Source organism: Helianthus annuus, chromosome 8, assembly GCF_002127325.2.
Source record: "Helianthus annuus cultivar XRQ/B chromosome 8, HanXRQr2.0-SUNRISE, whole genome shotgun sequence".
Taxonomy (NCBI): Eukaryota; Viridiplantae; Streptophyta; class Magnoliopsida; order Asterales; family Asteraceae; genus Helianthus; species Helianthus annuus.
Window position 1 is genome coordinate 90,880,860 of NC_035440.2, and position 22,499 is coordinate 90,903,358.

A 22,499-nucleotide genomic window follows, 5' to 3' on the forward strand; every position below is an offset into this window, starting at 1 on the left:
AGTGTTATATGGTATTATATGGTGTTACATATTGTTATACGGTGTTTATATGGTGTTATATAGTATTATATATAGTGTTATAATACACTTCTCACACTTTGAGCATTTTTTACAGGATCCTCTACCTATATATATATATATATATATATATATATATATATATATTTCGGGTTAGGGGTGGGGTTCGGCTACAAAGTCATAAAACACCACAATTTCAGCCATAAAACACATTCAAAACCCAAAAATTACAGGTTAAAGATCACTAAAACACAATATCCAAACCCTAACAATCCATAAAAACTTCAAATACACTATCGTAGAACTATGAATATAAAACACAACGTGATAATCAACATAAAACACATTAATGTTAGTCATTCGATAATCAAAGTCTTATCATCCGAAACACAACACAAAACCCACAAATATGGCATTTTATTAATCTTCACTTTGTTAGTTATGGGTTTTGAGTGTGTTTTATGGTTGACATTAAAGTGTTTTATGACTTTTTACACTTTGTAGGAAAAATGGACTTTGTAGCGAACTCCTACCCTCGGGTTAGATGTTAATATATATGTCTATATATATTTATTCATTTAAGCGTATTTGATTAATCGTACGACATGTCATAAATAAAGCGTAAATGAACGTAATTTATAATCGTGAAAATGAATGGTGCGGTGCTAACCTCGAAAGTACGGGTTTTCACATCATCCCCAAATTGATGACTTTGCCATTATGCCCGAACTCGTCTTGAATATATAATTTCATATATATTCAAATAGCATAAGGGGGAATAGTGCCAAACAGTTGCCTGACACTTCCTCATTGACCTGTACAAATTACAATTTTACCTCCCAGTTTCGTATTATGATTTTACCCCCGTGTCTAAATTACGATTTTGCCTCCAAATCAAAATTACAGTCTTGCCATTGTTGTAGCTTTTGACAAATTACGATGTTACCCGCAGTCAAAATTACGATTTTGCTTCAGTTCAAATCACAGCCTTGCCATCGTTGTAGCTTTTGATAAATTACTATTTTACCACAGTTAAATTTATGATTTCCCCCTACAGTCTTGCCGTCATTTTCGTTTTTTTGTCAAACCTATGGCGGTGCTTTGTTTTAATCAGTTGGATCGATGTAATATTTATTCGCTAGCGCTCGCTAGTTGATCCTTACAAATTACAGTTTTTGTGACAACCCGAAATTTCTAGGTCTTTCCTCTATGAATTGCGTGTTCACAATTTTGACTTCTTAATTCGTTGACATTGTAACTGGTGCTTGAAGTATGAATGTTTGAAGTATCGTTTGGGTCTATGTTTAGCGAAAACCTAAGTATTGTGTAATGCTATGAAATGAATGTTAATACATTAAACTATGTGAACGCCTATGAATTATTTATACGTGACATGTGCCACTGGGTTAAGTTGGGCCGCAATACTTGAAATACATTAACCCGGCCGCAGATGCCGTTGGGGTGCCACCGCTTATAAATGAACTTGGCCCAAGCATGTTATGTAACACTAATGAATAAACCTTTAGACTCGGCTCAAATATTGTTCCGCATTCTTGTTAGTCTCGGCCCAATCCACTGTTTGATTAGCAAACATAACCGGCCCAAATTCATTGTCCTCATATATACATGTATACGTGATGATTAGGAATGCATAGTTAATCAAACCCTACCCTACATCTATGGAGCGGCGGCAAGCGGACCCCACCCCCCTTTGATGACGATACCAACCGATTATCTTGAGGCTTTGACTGGTTATGTGTGAACAAGTAACTGATCATACAGAGCAAACCAAGGTGAGTTCACACTCTTACCAAGGCATGGGATTCCCGGGGTTGGGAATGGGATTGGACAATTACTCGTACTGTTACTACAGCTAGACTATCTACCATCATCCTCGGGTTAAGCAAGACACTTACGTAAAACCTACGTAAACAAGTACTTACCACTGTCCTCAGGTTTCGAGGGACACTTACGTAAAACCTACGTAAATTCACACATGCTACTGTCTTCCGGAGTCAGGAAGGACACTTACGTAAAACCTACGTAAACCCCACGCGTACCACTGTCCTCGGGTAAAGAAGGACACTTACGTAAAGCCTACGTAAACCTTGTACGTACGACTGTTCTCGGGTTAAGAAGAACACTCATGGTTACAAATAGTCTAGTACATACAAACATGGGAAGCCCCCACTAAATATCGTAAAAAGGTTTGGGAAACAGGGTAAACGGATTAATCATGTTTTTAACTATGGGAAACCCCCACCATCTATGGATACGTTTTGGGAAATAAGATAAACTGGTTAAACATATTTTCAACATGGGAAACCCCCACGGCAAGTGAGCCAGCTAAAGACAAGCTACGTTTTCGTAAAACACTTAAAACGTACACCCAACTGTGAACTCGCTCAACATTGTTGTTGACTCGTTGTTACATGCCTTGCAGGCCTTTAGGTGCATATCAAAGGAACTTGCTGTCTGAGAAGCTGGAGTGGTCATGGGTCGAGACACATGGAAACGCAATATAAGACTAAGAGTTTACATATGGTTTTATAAACACTTAACGAGTTAAATATGCTTCCGCTGTAAACTGTGAAATATTGTAACATTGTAACACTTGTTGTTAATAAATAAAAGTATTATTTACCTATGCTTATGAGTTCAATGTGATTGATGGTTAAGATCCTGGTCAGTCATGCCTCCAAGCGGTGGTCCTCCGCATGTGGATTTTGGGGGTGTGACAGTTTTGCCCCTGCTTAAAATTATAGTCTTGTCATTATTTTAGTTTTTTTTAAACTATGGTTGAGAAATATTTGGCTTAGCGTCCGGGATTCCATAAAACTATTTATACATGATACGTAAAAGTATATTAAAAAATAATATGATAGCGATGACATAAAACTATTTATACATGATACGTGTAAATCGCTAGTAGGCTGAAAAGGAATGAAGAGGGAGAGGTGGATGTTGTTTGGATATGGAAGAGAGGTCCGGTTACGTTCTTGGAAATATCGGAGCTAAACTGGCTTCTTTGGGAGATCGGTTCAGTTAGGCTGTGTGAGACCGTAGACAAGTGGATGTGGGAAGGTGATAAAAATGGAGAGTTCTCGGTTGGTTCGGTTAGGAGTATGCTTAGAAGAGGGATTGATCACAGTTCGACTTACGTTATGAAGTGGTGCAACTGGGTCCCGGCTAAATGCAACGTTTTTGCTTGGAGAGCAGAATTGGGAAAGATCCTAACGGGTGTTGCTCTCAGGAACATGAATATTCAAGTGGAAGATATCACATGCCAGCTATGTGAATCTAGAGATGAAATCAACGAACATTTGTTTGTTTTCTACTCGTTTACGTGCTTAATTTGGCAGCGGGTTGCTGCTTGGTGCAGGGTTCCGGCGCTTAATGTGGCCTCGGTTAGAGATTTACTGGAGATAAGGAATCAAATCGGGCTGAATGATCTGGCGAAAGAGGTTTTCTATGGTATTGTGATGATCGCTTGCTGGAGTATTTGGCGAGCGAGAAATGAGTTAATATTTTCCAATAAACCGGCGAAAGTCGAAGATATATTTAGTGTAGGATCGGTTCGAGACCCAAACAAGTCATTTGGAAGAGCTCTTATCCGTTTCAGAGGCGGAAACTAAGAAACGGACTAGAAAAACAGCTTGTTTCACTTAAAATTGCGTTGTATATTAATTTCACAATGATTACAGTCAGACGACACTTCGGCAGCACTTCGGTTCCGGAAGAAATGAACTGTTACAACTGATTACGCTTGAAGGCTATTTATAGGGAACTGATTTCGCTTGAAAGTGATAGAGATCATTTCAAGCGGAATCACTAATATTGTGATTTCGCTTGAAAATGTCACATGTCATTTTCAAGCGGAATCACCCATTCAAGCGGAATCAAACCAATTTCAGCCTAAAACCTCCTATTTTCTCGTACAACGTGCCCTAATCTAACAATTCTAATACTAGATTCGATACAAGACGAAGTCGACAGATGAATGCACCAACATTTAGTGATATTAGATCGTTAGGTTTTTTGTGGTTAAATAGTAGATTCAAGAAAAGGTCTGGTCTGTCTCGTGGTCCGAGTGGTGTAGCTTTGTTTTTATGTAGCTCGTTTTTCCAGCCTCCCCGTTTTGTGGGTTGGTGTTTCTAATGAAGTTCACGTTCCCAAAAAAAAAAAAAAACATGGTACGTATATTAAAAAAGAATATAAATCTATACTATATAATAAAAGAAACCACTTTTGGGACACTTGTCATCATATTAGACCATCTCTTAAAGATAATTGTAATATTAGTTTAATCTCTTCTAATTAATTATATATAACCCTTCTACTAAATATTATTTAGTTTAATATCTTATATTATAGATAATTCTCCTACTAAATATTATTAGTTTAATATCTTATGGATAATTATTAGAGTTAATTGCCAAAATCGTCCCTCAGGATTGGGCATGTTTGCCATTTTCGTCCAAAATGATTTTTTTGTACCAAATAGCCCCCCACGTTTGTAACTTTTTGCCATTTTCATCCAAATGCCTAACTGGGTTAGAAACAATCGTTTGATGAGGTTTTTTTTTTTAATTTCACAAGTACAGGGCCTGAAATGTAATTTCTTTTTAAACCTAAAACCATTACCCTCTGCTTTCTCTGTCTACAACCTTCAAAACAAACCATCAACTACCACTCACACCGTTACTCACATCCACCGTGTAATGCTCATAAATAGATATAAAACTAAGATGTATCGACCAGTACCCATCACTATATGCCTTTCAACAAAACCTTTTATGTATCGACCTGTACATAATGAAATAAATTAAACTGAACATATTAGTTGAACTCATATACAGTTGGGTAGATCATAAACAAAAAAAAAAAAAAAGCTAAATGGGTTTAAACTGTCATCACATTGCAGCTAAATGAAGTGGTTACCGGTTTCAACCTTTCACGTTTTTGGGATACACGCATACCTCAGACAGAAAATAAACAAGGAAATTCGAAGTAACTAACAGAAACCATGAATCAAATGGAAATTCCAATAATACTAAGACTACCTAGGACATGATTATATTCGGTTTCATAAATTTGTAAAATTAGCACATGATGATATTCTGTTTACAAAATATAATGGAGAGGGATAAGAGGAAACAGAGGAAGTAAACATGAAACTAAGAACACTTAGAATGTGATATTCACATGTTTCTTATCAATAAGCAAAAAGGATAAATATGTTAAAAATAGGCATATGACTCTAATACTCCAGAGCATATAAGTATAATTCGTCAAAACGGAAGTTAAAGATACCATAACAGGCCTATGTATAATTCTACAATTTGTTTTACATGTAAATTTTTACTTTTATAAAGTTAGAGTTTAAAAAGAAATTACATTTCAGACCCTTTACTTGTGAAATTTCAAAAAAAAAAAAATCTTATCAAACGGTTCTTATAGATATAACTTTTTATTATTTAATATATAAAATTATATTTATTCAACACGTATAATAAATGAGGTTTTTAAAGATATATTGTTTTATTATTTAGTATATAAAATTTATTTATTCAACCCCGTGTAATACACGGGGTTATAACCTAGTAAAAGTATAAAATAATGTTGGTAAATTGGAGTATTCGCTTAAAAAACCCGAACTGTGTATTCGGATCGAGTCTGTCCTCCATCTTCTCCCTTTTTAACTCTTCTTGCTAATTTTCTCCTCACCCCATCTTCCATAGCCTCCAAACAAACACAGGTTTCTTTTCACACACTCTATCTTTCTGTTGTATGCATAAATCATCATCTGCCCTAATTATCAATTAATCTTTATACCAACATACAAACTGTCTTTATCCAGTTCAATTCGTACAAATTTCCACAATATATGATTTCTAGGGTTTTTACGTGTTCATGTGAGATTTCTTTGTAATTGATTGTTTAGTTACCGTTATGAAGCAGTAGTAGTTAGTGAACACGTCATCGTTTAGCTTGTTATTTGCAGTTATATGTGGAGTTGCATCCTTGTAAATTGCTTGATTTTATTTTTATGGCTCCATGTTTTATGTATGTTTGAGGTCAAATGGATGTTAGTTACTGAATTATATATGAAAAATTATAAAACACTTACCGAACGAGATCTTATGTTCGTGTTTGTTTGTTAATATTAGGCAACGAACGATAACGAACGTTGATGAACACAATTGAGCACCAACTAATGTTCATGAACATAAATGGAAACAAACGAACACAAATAAGTGTTCATCAACAGAATAAAAACACATTGACACGTATTTAATATTTTATTTATTGGAATTTTGATGTATTTAAATAAAATATAAAAACTAAAACACTAATGAACTATCGAACACAAACGAACACGTTACCAAACGTTCACGAACATAAATGAACGAACGCGACCTCTGTTCATGTTCGTTCATTTAACTAAACGAACAAAATTTTCTTGTTCGTGTTCGTATGTTTAATAAACGAACAAACACAAACGAACTTCCAGTTCCCGCCGAACAGTTAACGAACTGTTCGCCGAATGTTTGGTTCGTTTGCAGCCCTAAGTGTAGTATTTAGGATAGTTGGATTGGTGGTACCTTTATTGGGCATGTAGATTAGTAATTGTAGTCTCCAGTTGTTGATGACAGGTTGTATCTTCTAAGGGTTCTATTAAAATTTCACATAAGGTATAGTAAGGTATTAATCAGTTCTCTTTTCTTCTTATCTTTGATCAGTGGTCCTATGGTTGTTCGTGATATAGTGTACATTCTACGGTTTATGTGCATTTATTGATGTATACGCTTGCATATATGTACATATTCATACAACTTGCTAGCTCTTAACGGGGAGTGAAACAATCTGAACATGTATAAATGATTAATTTCTGTAAAATGCAAGTTAATTGATGATTTGAATTTTCTGTCGCAGCAGATTAACTTGCAATCATGTCTTGGTGCACCATTGAATCTGATCCCGGTATGTTTTTCTTATTTTAGATTCTTGTGTGTATTCTCCAAACTTAATAATGCAGGTTGTTTACTAGAGTTGGAGCTACTCATTCTTAAACACTTAACACTTAAGAGACATATTAAACAACACTTTTAAGTGGTAGGAGGACTTGAGTTCTTCTTTGAAGACTCAAGTTCAATTCCCATTTGGTGCAAAAAAGAGTGAGGCATTGGTGGGCAGTGATAGGAGACCCAGGGAAACCTGGGTTCGATCCTTGAGCCAAACGGGTTTTACCGTTTTGCCTATGGGCGGGTGGGTTACTGGGTTTTCCCCGGAATTGGTGGTGGACGACTCGGGTTGCTCTCGGAGTACTCCGTTTGTCCAGTGGGTGCCCCGAGAGTGCTCAGGATTGATTTGTTGGCCGTTCAAAAAAAAAAAAAAACACTTTTATGGTGACAGTATTTATGTCATGCCGCAAACGTATTATTGCTTACGGTTGCATAAAAAATAAAAAATAATCTTAATTCTTAGATTGTATATTTCAAGAGTCCGACTTCAAAAACTTTTCGATAATTTGAGTGAGATAAAAGAGAAGAACAAACATAGATCATAAGAATTGTTATTCAAGATATTATTGATATAGTTTAAAATTTAGCTAATATTAATTGAAACCATCATCTCATTTTCCAGGTGTTTTTACCGAACTTATACAACAAATGCAAGTAAAAGGAGTGCAGGTATTGTTTACGTGAAGCGTATTCTCATTCTTCTGTTTTCTTTAATAATATATCTTCCATTCCTAAGTAAAGGGTCATAATTTTCTCTAGAGCTTTAAATCAAACAATAAATGTCTCTACATATTTAACTTAGAGTTAAATGCCATTTTAGTCCCTGTGGTTTGGGCCATTTTGCCAGTTTAGTCCAAAGGTTTCATTTTTAACATGTGGGTCCAAAAAGGTTTCACAGTTGCCATTTTAGTCCACTTGGTTAACTTCATCCATTTTTTCTGTTAACGGGAAGGTCAATTCGGTCGTTTTGTATCTAATTCTGTTAACGAAAAGGGCAATTCAGCCATATAAAATGACCGAATTGGCCTTCTCGTTAACAGAAAAAATGGATGAAGTTAACCCAGTGGACTAAAATGGCAACTGTGAAACCTTTTTGGACCCACAGGTTAAAAATGAAACCTTTATACTAAACTGGCAAAATGGCCCAAATCACAGGGACTAAAATGGCATTTAACTCTTTAACTTACTTTTTTGTTTGCAATGTCCCTTGTGATGTTTCATGCAATTCTAAGTAGTTAATGCGGCAAAGTATCGGTTATCGCGGTGGGATATCGGTACAAATTAACCTTTTTGCAACTTGCAAAACACTAACAATTGTAGCAAGTAGGAACTGACCAAGACTTAAAACACTAACATTTAACACTAACAACTAACAAAGACTTAAAACACTAGCAGCAATAAGAAGAAAGACGAATGATAGGACTAAGAAGAAAGGTACTGATATCGGGAAAATCGGTGATATATCGGTCAAATATCAGTCAATATTGCCGATATTTTGCATCGATATCTCACCAAGGGACCGATAACCGATATATCACTGATATATCTGTGAGATATCGGGATATTAACTACATAGATGCAATTAGAAATTGGTATAAATGAAAATCATATTCTCAAATTTTTATGGATTTTGAAGAAACATAGGGACTTGATTGATGTCTCTTGGTTATCTACATTAAAGATTTCTAAAATGAATTTGTTATGCAGGTTGAGGAGTTGTATTCCTTGGATCTTGATTCGCTAAACAGTCTTAGGTAGTTCCTTAATCTTTTGTGCTCATAAGTCATAATGGTATAGCATTGCTTAAGAATGTCATATTTATATTGTTTCGTTAATTCACAGGCCAGTTTATGGGTTGATATTCCTTTTTAAATGGCGTGCTGGTGAGAAAGATGAACGTCTTGTAATCAAAGATCCGAACCCGAACTTGTTTTTTGCTAGCCAGGTGAGTTTTTATAACTACAATTCGATTGTTAAAAGAGATGGTAAACAGTTTATACTTAATTTTCGACCACTTAAAGCCAGTTTGCATCTTTTGAGCACATATCTTTACTATCTCATATGAGTGACTGCTGCTAAAAATTCACCCCCCCCCCCCTCTCCCACACACACACAATAAGTAAGAACTCCTCACGGGTTTGAAAATTATATATTTCAGGTCATTAACAATGCATGTGCTACTCAAGCCATCCTCTCCATTCTCATGAACTGTCCAGAAGTCGATATCGGTCCCGAGTTATCAGCCCTAAAAGAATTCTCAAAAGCCTTCCCTCCTGAACTCAAAGGGTTAGCCATAAACAACAGTGATGCCATCCGAACCGCTCACAACAGTTTCGCAAGGCCCGAACCATTCATTCCCGACGAACAAAAAGCCGCCGGAAAAGATGATGACGTGTACCATTTCATAAGCTACATACCGGTAGACGGTGTCCTGTACGAGCTTGACGGGTTGAAAGAGGGGCCCATTAGCCTGGGCCCATGTTCAGGCGGTCAAGGTGACATGGACTGGCTCAAAGTGGTCCAGCCCGTGATTCAAGAAAGAATCGAAAGGTATTCACAGAGTGAAATACGGTTCAACCTCATGGCTATAATAAAGAACCGGAAGGAAATGTACACAGCTGAGCTTAAAGAGCTGCAGAGGAGGAGGGAGCGGCTGCTGCAGCAGCTGGCGGCGTTACAGTCGGAAAGGGTGGTGGATGGCGGCAACGTGGAGGCGTTGAACAAGTCGCTTTATGAAGTTAACGCTGGGATCGAGGGTGCAACTGAGAAGATTCTGGTGGAGGAAGAGAAGTTTAAGAAATGGAGAACTGAGAACATTAGGAGAAAGCATAATTACATACCGTTTTTGTTTAACTTCTTGAAGATTCTTGCGGAGAAGAAGCAGTTGAGACCGTTGATTGAGAAGGCAAAGCAGAAAACGAGCAACCCGAAGTAAGTTTTTCTTAGTGTTTTCGGTTATGATTCGAGTTGTTGGCGACTGTGTTTCTGTTTGAAAAAGGATGATGTAACTTGGGCAAAAGAAAAACGGTTATTTGGTTTGTTTTGTGGAGTCTGAGGCTGATGTTAATCAGTTAATGATATGCTAGTGGTTTATTTATCTGTTTGCTTTTATGATTATATGAATGTGATATTTTTTGGCTTATGCTATAATAATGACAGATCAACAATAAGTTTGTTGAACCTGTTCTCACAGAAAAAATAAAAATAAAAAGAATATTTTGTTAATTGTTAAATTAGGCAGTTGGTTGGACAGTTCGGACACAGTTAGTTCAGTCCGAACTGTCAAGTCCATCAAAGGAAACCGTTTGTGGCATGTCTTGCCAGTTTAGCATGGTTTGACAAACACGGGCTAAATTGGCTAACCAGGTGAAAGATAGCACTTTATATGCACTCTTGATACCTCGAATTAGGGGTGCAATCGAGCCGAGTTATTTGGCTAAAAAAACTTGGAACGAGTCAAGTATAAGCGAGCCTGAGAGTCGCTTATCGAGCTCGAGCCGGCTCTCGAGCTAAAACAAGCCCATTATATGTATAATTTTTAATTAATAGATTAATTGTCTTTTTTAAATAATAATAGCGACTATTTATATATTTATGAAAAATAACTAAGTTATATTAAAATAACTAGTATTGAGCCTCTGCGTTGCAGCGGTTGTCATAAAATTATGTTAAGTAGTAGCAATACTATACCATTATCAGCGACCACCAACACTGTAAAAGCTCGGTAAAACAAAATAAATAAAAACGGGAAAAAAAAATAACGCCGAGCGAAAAGCAGACGTAAAATCTTTGAATCACGCACGCTCGTTGCTGAGAAATTAAACCGAAACGTAAAACATAGAAAAAAAAACTAAGTCCATCCAGGACCCGCGTGTTGGACGAACTTGTCAAACACAGAAAAATAGATGTGACGCGACGGGCCAATCAAACGGAAAAAAATATACGAAAAAATTTCGAACCCCACACGCATGTTGCGGTGCGTTAACTCACAAAATTTACAAGGAAACGAGAAACTTGGGAAAAATGAAAAATATGGTGGACCAAAATTGAAAATAAAAAAGAGTTGAGATTAAATTGCAAAAGATGAAAAACTTTGGGTTAAAGTAAAAAACAAAAGGTCTAAATTGCAAAATTGCAGTTATTTATTAATTTTAGATAAGGATAAAAATAAGTGATATCTATATATTGGTTATTAATTAATATTAATATTAATATTAAAAGAAATTTATTAAACAGATATAAATAAAATTTATGATATTGAAGGAGAGAATGCCATGCGTCATTATTTAGAGTATTTTATTATAAGCTCGATTCGATATTACAATTATTATAATCTAATCTAATCTAACTACTATAATAAAAGAAACAAACTTTTGTACACGTGTCATTCATTAAAGGTATCCTCAAATTTATATTTATCTAAATAAATAAATAATAAATTAATATTAAATCTTATCATACTTTAATAAAATATTATCCTCAAATCTAAATTGTTAATTTAATATATTTTTAAAACAAATACCTCTCTTATCTACTTATCTTATATTAAATATATAAATAAAAAATTAATATTAAATGTTATCCTAATTATTTAAAAACATAACTTTTTTTTTATTTGGTATACAAAATTATGTTTATTCAACTCGAGTAAAACGCGAGGTTTTTAAGGATATAATTTTTTTTGAGTAAATTACGTTTTTGGCCCCAGTGATTATATCACTTTTACTATATTAGCCCAAAATAAGAATTTTTAACATACTTGCCCTCATGGTCTCTATAACTAACCATTTTGGGCCTTAAGTCTAACCATTTAGTCCCCATGGTCTCTATAACTAACCATTTTGGCCCCCGTGATCTCTAGACTTAGGGGCCAAAATGGTTAGTTATAGAAACCATGGGGGCATATATGTTAAAAAATCTTATTTTGGGCTAATATGGTAAAAGTGATATAACCACAGGGGCCAAAAACGTAATTTACTCTTTTTGTTTATTATTTGATAGATTTTTCAACCCGACTATACACGGGTTTATTAAAGATACGACGTCTTTAGTATTTAATATACAAAATTACATTTATTTAGGATATAATTTTTTTTTATTATTTGGTAGATTTTTCAACCCGACTATACAAGGGTTTTTTAAAGATACGACGTTTTTAGTATTTAATATACAAAAATACATTTGTTTAATCTGTGTAATACACATGATTTTTAAAGATATAACTCTTTTTTATATCTATTCAACACGTGTAATATACGGGGTTTTTAAGGATGTAATATTTTACTATTTGGTAGATTTATTCAACCCGATTATACACGAGTTTTTTTAAAGATACGACGTTTTTAGTATTTAGTATACAAAATTACATTTATTTAATATGTGTAATACACATGGTTTTTTAAAGATATAACTTTTTTATTATTTGATATATAAAATCACATTTATTTAACCCGTACAATATACAAGGTTCATAAAGATATAAGTTTTTATTATCTAACTTATAATAAAAGACTCAAAAAAATGCCACATGACATTCTCTCCTTCAACCTCATAATTTTATTTATATTTGTTTAATAAATTTTTTTTAATATTAATATTAATTAATAACCAATATATAGATATCACTTATTTTTATCCTTATCATTATCTAAAATTAATAAATAACTTCAGTTTTGCAATTTAGACCATTTGTTTTTTACTTTTAATCCAAAGTTTTTCATCTTTTGCGATTTAATCCCAACTCTTTTTTATTTTCAATTTTGATCAACCAAAATTTTCATCTTTCTCAAGTTTTTCGTCTCGTTCTAAATTTTGTGAGTTAACGCACCGCAACGTGCGTGTGGGGTTCAACATTATTTCGTATATTTTTCCCGTTTGACTGGCCCGTCGCGTCACATCTATTTTTCTACGTTTGTCATGTTCGTCCAACACGCGGGTTCTGGATGGACTTAGTTATTTTTTTCTATGTTTTACGTTTCGGTTTAATTTCTCAGCAACGAGTGTGCGTGATTCAAAGATTTTACATCTGCTTTTCGCTCGACGTTATTTTCTTCCCGTTTTTATTTATTTTGTTTTTAGAGTAAATTACAAGTTTTGTCCTTTAAGTTTACACCAAATTGCAGGCGCTGTCCTTTAGCGCAAAAGTTCGCAAGTTTTGTGCTTTATGTTTCAAAATCTTGCACGTTTTAACCTTTAGGCCAAACCCAGTTAGATTTTTTGGTTAAATCTGATCATGTGCCTTGCACATGAGGGCATTATTTTCTTTTTATCTCTGACTATTGTGTAAAAAAATATATTTAGTGAATAGTTTGTAATAAATGGAAAAATCTTAGGTTAATCAAAGAAATATAAAAATATTCTCTTTATCTCTCTATCATTATATATATATGGTTCCCATTAAGTCTAACCAACTATCAAATCAACCTCTACCATTGGATTTGGCTGAGATTAAATCTCAGCCACTTAAACTCACAAAAATAACTGCTCACATGACAGATCAGGGCGGTTCTTTGTGGTTTCTAGCAACTCCACCTTTTTCTGCCCACATCGCCCGTAACCTCCAAATAACCTTCTTGACTCCGTTTTCCCTCCCCACGTCGCATCAGGTAACCTTCATACCCTTCCTCTTGTAACAGATGTATACACACAAATAACATACGGAGGAGCTTTATTCAATCGCTATCTCAAACCTTCATTCAAGCGCAATTCAATCGCAACGGTAAGCATCTAGATTTAAATTAGGGTTCTTATGATTATAATTTTTGTGTTTGTGTTTGCAAACCCGAAGACTGATTGATTGAAATTCGATGAAATTGCGAAGCGCTATTGTAATTTCTTCTACCACCCCATCAGATTTATCTTTAATTCTAGCCCCTTTCTCTGTTCATCAAACATATGTCTGAGGTTAACACATTGACCACAAACGACTTTATCCTGCAGCAGCTTAACCTTTCAAGCTTCATGTTCTACGACGGTAACGTATGTTCTCTGTTTCTTCTGCTTTCCATTTTAAACGATTTTTCTTTTGGATTATCTAAGTTGTTTTGATTGAAAATTGAGTTGTGTCTGTACGTGTCTTTCTCTTAGAAGGTAAATACATGCTTTTCTGTTCATCCAATGAATTCATTTTGATTTTCAGTTTCATATTTGATTTTAGAGTATGAATGTTTGTCTTCTTTTGTAAGGAAAAGGGATGAAGAAAGAATCCTTAAACATGATATTATTTAAGGTCTGGCTTTTGGAAAAAGGAAAATAGGAGAATAAAATATAAGAATAAGATCAAACTCTGTTCGGGAAGGAACAAATCTGATGCATCTTCCGGTATCGGATGGGGATTTTGTATCAATTAATCAAGCAGGTTCACTCTTTCTTACCTTTGAAGTTCCATTTTGTGCAGCTTTTAGGGTTAAACCTTTGTTTCGTGTTAATTTTGTAGTTATTGGAAGGAACAGACAAATGCCGACACATGTTACGCATATGCTAAATACGGAAACAATCTTCTTCAAGTGGTGGGCCAATTTAACAGTAATACCATTATCCAATCCTAGAATAATGTTCATGCTTGATTCCATCCCAATTTTTCTATGATTTTTGTTTAGGGACATATACTATAGTGATTCCCTTCATGTATGGTCTCATGTTCTAGCTTTTCTACCATTCTTGACTATGTTCAACCAGTTGCTGCTGCTTAACCTGATTCAGGTTAGTTAGACACATGTATTTGTGGGTTTTTTTGTTAGATCCATTACTTATTCATTTTGGACTAATTGTTGCAGTTTCGTGATTCCCTTATCCAGCTGGGCCCTTTCTATATCAAGGTAAGTTCTCTTTTTGGAGATGTGTGAACCAAAGGGATGATCTTTGGGGTTGTACATAAAACTTTTATATAATTCTAAGTGGATAACTTGGCCTTTGGGATTAAAGTATTTTAGTAGACATATTGCATATATGTGTTTTGTATTATATATTGGTTTCAAATAAAAACAATTCTTTGTAGTATAAAAAGTGACCTTAAATCCGTTGTTGAATCTATAACACGATCGATGATGTTTGTTATGTCGTTTACATAGTATCAAAGGAACCATAGATAGGTATAAAAAGGCATGCATGGATCCACCAAGCAGTGGTTCTGTTGCAGTAGCAAATGCTAGGGTAAAAAGTAAAAAAAAAAACATTAAACAAACCAAGACATTTTTATATGCATGTTTGATTAAACACAATTTAAACAAAATATTTGTCTTGAATCTTTATTGGTTAAAATGGCAATACATTTTTTGCAGTTTTACCAACAAGAAGCTGCAAAACTGCGTCAGCAAGTTGCGAACCTTCAGAACCAAAACAGGTCATGTTTTAAAGATCGCACATTTGTTTAATTAATGAGTTTTGCTAAAACGTACCGCTCCGTGTAGGGCTGTTCATGAGCCGAGCCGAGCCGAGCTAGGGCAAGCTCGGGCTCGGCTCGATTATAAACCGAGCTGGCTCGGATTTGAAACCGAGCTGAAAATCTAAGCTCGGGTTCGGATTAGTTTTAAACCGAGCTAGCTCGGCTCGGCTTGGTTTGGCTCGATTTTAAAAATAAAAATTAATACATAGCTCTCAAAATTCAGTATTCTAAAATATTATTTAATACTTCAAAAGAACATATTCAGAATAAGTGCAACCTAATACATTACAAGCCAAAATCATGTTAAACAACGCAAAATAAGTTTTATATTTCAAGTAAATACAATATTTGTTCATTAGCACGACAATCAACCTTTAAATATGTCATAGATATCAAACTACAAGCCTAAATACATGTAAATAATAATCACTTTTTTGTAATATATTATACGTATAAAAAATAAAATATATTGTAAGTAAAATAATTCGAGCTAAACCGAGCCTAGCTATCAAGCGAGCCAAACCGAGCCAATTTGTCTCGTCACGTGCCGAGCCGAGCTAGGCTCACTTTCTAACCGAGCCGAGCCGGCTCGGCTCACTTTCAAACCGAGCCATATTGAGCAAGCTTTTTCCGAGCTAAATTTGAGCGAGCTTCGAGCCGCGAGCTTTTTGGACCCAATTTAGGATGGCATAATCAGAGGATATTCAACCACTTGTGTGTGATAATGTAACTGGAATGGTTAAGGTACCCAATTTATCATCTCTTTTCCCTCAACACACATGTACCAATAGATATACAAATTATGTTTAAATCTTAAATTTTGTTTTATAGGCTGGTTTTGCTGGAGATGATGCTCCAAGGGCTATGTTCCCGAGTGTTGTCAGCCGACCACGTCACACCGGTGTAATGGTTGGAATGGGACAGAAAGATGCTTATGTTGGTAACGAGGCTCAGTCAAACCGAGGTATTTTGACTTTAAAATACCCAATTGAACATGATATTGTCAGCAATTGAGATGACATGGAAAAAATCTGGCATCACACTTTCTACAACGAGCTCCATGTCGCCCCAGAAGAACACCCGGTTCTGTTAACCGAAGCGCCTTTGAATCCTAAAGCCAACCCTGAAAAGATGACGTAAATCATGTTCGAGACATTTAACGCACCTGCTATGTATGTTGCCATTTAAGCTGTTCTTTCTCTCTACGCTAGTGGTCGTACTACTGGTATTGTACTTGATTCAGGAGACGGTGTGAGCCACACAGTTCCTATTTACGAGGGTTACACCTTGCCACACGCCATCCTCCGGTTAGATCTAGCAGGACGTAATCTAACTGACTGGTTGATGAAGATTCTACCAAAACGTGGGTATTCATTCACCACAACCGCATAACAGGAAATTGTAAGAGACATGAAAGATAAACGGGCGTACATCGCTCTAGACTATGAGTAAGAGCTCGAGACTTCAAAAACTAGCTCTTCTGTTGAGAAGAGTTTCGAAGTGCCCGACGGGCAGGTCATTACCATCGGTCAACAATGTTAATATTCCTAAGAATCAATCCAAATTCTTTGAGCAACAATCAATCCAGATTCATATTTCACTAAAGAGGTAAACAACTACTTCCAATTCTTTAATTTGCAAATAGAGTTTGAAATTGTTTATTAGTTTGATTTCATGAACTTGAAACAATATCATCATACCGATTCTAATCATTGTATTTAGTTAAAACGTGCCTTTGGAAGTTAACTGGTATATATACCAAAGTTATGTTCTATAGTTATTGAAGGCTTCATTATGAATTTAAGCGCACTGATAAAAATATAATTTGAGTTGATATTTGAGAGGAGATAATGTGATGGAAAGCTGTTGATGGTGAGATTATGTTCCATAGTTATTGAATGCTTCATTTTAGAGAATGGGATGGAAAGCTGCTAAGAAGCTCATACATCACTTAAAGATTTTGAGAGGAGATAATGTAAAAGATAATATGTTATTCTTTCACAATAAAACTTTACACTTTATACGATTATGTTTAAATAAATGGTTTGTTTATTACAGGTGATGATAATTAGGGGCACAGTTAGGGGTGAAACCGGCACTATAAAACGTGTGATTCGCTCTCAGACTCGTGTTATTGTCGAGGGAAAGAACCTGGTGATTAATCCTTTATATATAAATTTGTTGTATGTATGCATTTCATAATATTCACTCATCACTTTGGATAAAAAATTGCAGGTAAAGAAACATATAAAGCAAGGACAAGGTCATGAAGTTGGGATCTTTCCAGGAGAAGCCCATCTTCATGTCTCAAATGTTTAAATTGTTGACCCAGTTACCGGGTATATTCGGTACCGGTACCGGTTTCCATTTTCCCCGTTTTCGATACCGGTACGATACCGGTATTTACAGGTAAAACATCGGGGTAAATACTGGTATCGTACGGTACCGGTATTTATGCTGTAATTACTTTGAAATACGGCTCACCAAATTTATCACTTGGGGCCACACTTATGCCATATTCTTCATTTGTCAATTTCCAAGTGTCTTAAGAAGATTATTTTTTTTTGGTTGTAAAGTGTTGACGTTCGTTTTCCTTTCATAAATTAAAGAATGATGCTTTTGTTTGTCACGTATTTAATTTAATTTTGTGTACACTTTATATAGATTAGCTTTGTGTTCATAGGTTCATTCATGTTGTTACTATAATACATCAACGTAACCCGTCCACCGGACGGGTATTAAACTAGTTTTGTACTGCTAACAACCACCATCTCTATCATTCTCTACTGCTAACAACCACCACAAGCCACCACCCTCCACCATTTTCGAATCATCATCACACCACGACAGATGAACACAAACCATCATCATCCCTAATGCCCAACCAACAGATGAACACGCACACAGTCGCAACTGATATCGGCGGTTTGTGACGGTTTCCGGTTGATCTCCGGTTGCCGGAAGTGCGATTTGTGTCGTATTGTACTCATTCAGTTTATTTTTTTTTGGAGGTGAGGGGGCGTCGTTTTGTGGTGTTGGTGTTGCGTGTTAGGGCACCGGTTTTGGATGTGAGGAGGTGTTGTTTTGTGGCGACAGTGTTGTGGGTTTGGATGGCGGATCGATACGGTGAACGGACCCTTGGGTTTGAAGAATACAACCACCACCGACGCAGTTGACAGTGTAAAATGTGATTTTGGCATGGGTTTACATTGATGTATATAAACTGTTTGGGGATTTATGGATTTTTTTTACTGATATCTAGTGTTTTGAGTTAGGTAAATTAATTCTTGTATAGATGTGAATAAATTTTAACAAGATTTCACAATCCTTTTTTTATTTCTAGTTTGCTGTAAAATTAGCAGGATACTGGAAGAAGATGTTGGGTGAATTCGTCATAAACAGTCTTGTGCAAGCAATTTTATTAATTTCATTGAGATATATATTTTGGGGAAATTGAGATTTTGATCAAATTTGGTGATGTTTGGCTATAGGTACAGAGAACGATGTAAAGCCATCAACGGATTGAATATACCTTGTAATATGTGACAGATTAATCAATGATTCAGATTCAAGATTCATGTTTGAATTTGTATAGTAGAAGAGGATGGAGATTGTTTGAAGATTGATGAAGAAAGAAGAAAAAAGAAAAAAAAATGATCGGACAAGAATAAGAGTGGCCGGAATTTAGCCGGAGAAGATGATCTGAGTTCGAATGGTCACCGGAAAGTTATAAATGGGGAATTGAAAGGCTTGAGAGGGAAATTACTATTTTACCCTCATGTGCATTGCACATGACATTTTTTAACTGAGGTTTCTAACCAGGTTTGGCCTATAGGACAAAACGTGCAAGATTTTGAAAGATAAAGGACACCGTCTGTAAACTTTTGGCGAAAAGGACAGCGCCTGAAATTTGATGTAAACATAAAGGACAAAACTTGTAATTTATTCTTGTTTTTACGAGCTTTTCCGGTGTTTGGTCGCTGACAATGGTATAGTATTGCTACTACTTAACACAGTTTTAAGACAACCGCTGCAACGCATGAGCTTAATACTAGTTTAATATATAAAATTACACTAGGTTAGAACCCGCGTGTACACGCGGTTTAACAAAAGAAAATAGTCAACGAATAGAATGGAAATGAAATGAGTTTTTTTTTTTAATATTGTGACAACCCTCACCAAACCAGGTATCCGTACAAATTAATTAATATTAATTAATGCTTAATTACTGTGTTTATTTACAATTGTGGTTAAACTGCTTCTTGATTTCTGATACATACATATTCATGCATCATACATTATTACTGTCACTCCATTTAGTACACAGAACTATAGTGACAAACTTGATGCACAAAAGTACAGTTAGCACAGTGAACGGATAACCCAGTAAACATGCTGACATTACCAGCACTAGACAGACCTTGTCTCTAAGGCCAGTGTGAGCCGGAAATAGATTACTACACTAGTAAGGAGTGTAGGGAGGTGAGGATTGTAAAACTGCGTTACTAGGTGATAGTTATAGTGACCGGATGTGCCTAAAACATGCTTTAACTACAAATTCTGCACTTTATTACAAAATTCAGCATTTAACTTAACTAGCAAAGTGCAAAAACATGGGAAAATAATACTAGACACTTTTCAAAGTGTTGGGAATTGATTGTGTTACTAAAAACACTATAAAAGACACTTTAAGGCTTTACTTGACACTTTAACGGATCAATATCCAACTGAACAACCGGACTTTACCCGGAACATAAAGATATTGCCAATAACATTGTTTATACTTTTCTGAGCCAGTTAGGGTCCCCGAACACCCTAACACCCTTTATATTACACAACACACTAACAACCTAATTAACATCCTAACTAAACTAACTAGACACTTAACCATATCATCAAGATTCAACCATATACACCCCCCCCCAATCCGATCAGTTCCCCATGTGGTGACCCACACCCATTTCTTGATTATTTTATTAAGTCTTGCCTAATATCTTGGAGACACATTGTATGTTGGGTAATGGTGATTAGTTGGTTTATAAGTAAGTTCAAGGGATCACCATTATCTCACTTCCATTCACTCAAACACTTCACAAAAAAATTGCTCTCTCCCTCTCCTTGGAGTGTTCGGCCGAGAACACTAGCACACCCACCACCACCGTCAAGTTTTGATCTAGCTATTCCACATACATCCCAAGGTGCAAGGTGACATACGAGGAGGCTCGGTGCTTTCGGATCCTCAAGAACCTCTCTACATTGCTTTTATCCACCTTGTTTTCGCCTTGATTCTTCCCTAGCCTCGAGCTAGTAGTAAGTGATTCTAAACATCCTCTTGTTCTTGTTTAAAGTGGTTAATAAGAGATTTAACGGTTAAAAAGCAAAAACACAAAAGATCATAACTAAAAGTCTTGAAAGAATGATGAACTAGTTGGTTAAAGAGAAACTAATGGTGTAAATCTTTTAAATCTTGACTAGTTGTGATTATTTTATGTTGTTAGTTGCTAGTAGTGGAATGGATCGTTATCTAACCATGCTAGATCATGTTCATGGAACATGAACTAGTAATATGTTAAGTGTAAAAGTTGTAAGATGATGAACCCTTCCACACATGAACATGAACTTGTGTAAAAGTGATTTTTCTTGTAAAATAAAGTTCTAAACTAGTAGATCTAAAGATCTACAAGTGGTTTTTTTCGGAAGAACCAAGTAAAAGATGCAAGTCTTGTTTAAAACCCGGATCTTACACAAACTACAAGCATTTTAGTGAAAAAGCAAGTGTGTAAACACTTGTGTAACAAGAAGGTTTACCAAAGAAATATTTTTGTAACTTTTGACAAGAAGTTGTAAGACTACATATTCTTTAAAAATAAAGTTTTCAAGAAACTGATTTTATTTTTAAAGATAACGAGATCCACTAAATATGTTAGAAAATCTCTACATATTTTCACAAAACTTACAAGTTCATGAGTTTGCGATTTATACTTACATTGACAAGTTTGATGTTGGAATATTGTATATTGATGATTAGAAAATTGTTTGATTGAATTTTGAAAAGAAAATGATACGCTAGTAAGCGTGGCCACCTCCAGTTACAGAGGAAACTCTGGCGAAATTTTCCAGAAAATAACACTTAGAATATTTTTGTGACAAGTGTTTATAAATATATTTTTGACTTGTTTTTCCAAATAAATTTCGCCATGACTTTACTTTTGTTATAAAAATAACCAAGTATCCAGAGGTGGATTTTCGTAACTAAAACTTGTTAAATATATATTTAGAATATATATTTCATAGTAAAACACCTGTGTGACTTTATGATTATTTTGTGAACTAGTGATATATTATTTTTAGAGTAAAAATAATATCACTCGGAATTTCATGAAAATACAACTCCAAAATAATACCAACGCCTTCACAAATAAATATTTAAGTTACACCGGTATTGTTACTACCACACGAACTTTAGAATGTAACTTATGTATTTTCGGAAAATTACTCTTAAATGCGTATTTTGATAAATGTATTATTTTGGAAATTGTATGAAGTAAAATATAATATTTTTGGGAAAAATATGTATATTTTGGAGATAGAACATTCTAGAGAAATGAATTAAAATATATTCTTTAAGTGAGACTTAAAAATATATTTTTGAAAATTATAAAAACGCACATGTATTAATACCCCCATCTTTGGGAAGGAATATATTTTCAAAATAATTAAGAAGTGTAAATACGAAATAGTTGTCTAACTATTTCCCAAAAACATTAAATCTTAAGCCAAGGCACGACCACCCGTCTAATAGAAGTTAGTACGTGTAGGTCGTCACGCAGCAGGTTGATTGGGATTACTATTTCGAGACACACTTCTGTGAGTTCATGTCCCCCTTTTCTCTTAACTGTTTTCAGTTTTTATACTGCGGGGGTGAAATACATGTTACAATGATTTCGGATACTTTTATACATGATATGGTTAGCGTAAGGAGGATTACTACTTAGATCATGTGAGTGGGTAGGCGGAAACTAGAGGCCATTAATCTCATTGTGGGACCGAGGGTCATTAGCGGTAGATCTATC

The 22,499-nt window shown here is 35.1% G+C and overlaps 2 protein-coding genes and 1 pseudogene across 3 annotated transcripts; all 3 read left to right on the forward strand.

The window, feature by feature from the left end:
• Positions 1-2,335: 2,335 nt before the first annotated feature.
• Positions 2,336-3,653, forward strand: LOC110870354. The gene is made up of 2 exons (XM_022119541.1): positions 2,336-2,355; positions 2,951-3,653. The coding sequence occupies exons 1-2, from the start codon at positions 2,336-2,338 to the stop codon at positions 3,651-3,653; spliced, it is 723 nt and encodes a 240-aa protein (XP_021975233.1).
• A 2,019-nt stretch (positions 3,654-5,672) lies between these two features.
• On the forward strand, positions 5,673-10,149 carry LOC110873428 (ubiquitin carboxyl-terminal hydrolase 2). Of its 2 annotated transcripts, none has more exons than XM_022122348.2 (6): positions 5,673-5,776; positions 6,955-7,002; positions 7,666-7,712; positions 8,751-8,797; positions 8,886-8,988; positions 9,202-10,149. In XM_022122348.2, the coding sequence occupies exons 2-6, from the start codon at positions 6,972-6,974 to the stop codon at positions 9,976-9,978; spliced, it is 1,005 nt and encodes a 334-aa protein (XP_021978040.1). In that variant the 5' UTR covers positions 5,673-5,776; positions 6,955-6,971; the 3' UTR covers positions 9,979-10,149. The 2 variants fall into 2 exon arrangements, with proteins under 2 accessions (XP_021978040.1, XP_021978041.1); XM_022122349.2 differs by having other exon boundaries at positions 6,958-7,002.
• Positions 10,150-16,110: 5,961 nt separating this feature from the next.
• Positions 16,111-18,064, forward strand: LOC110873427 (annotated as a pseudogene).
• The last annotated feature ends 4,435 nt before the right edge of the window (positions 18,065-22,499 follow it).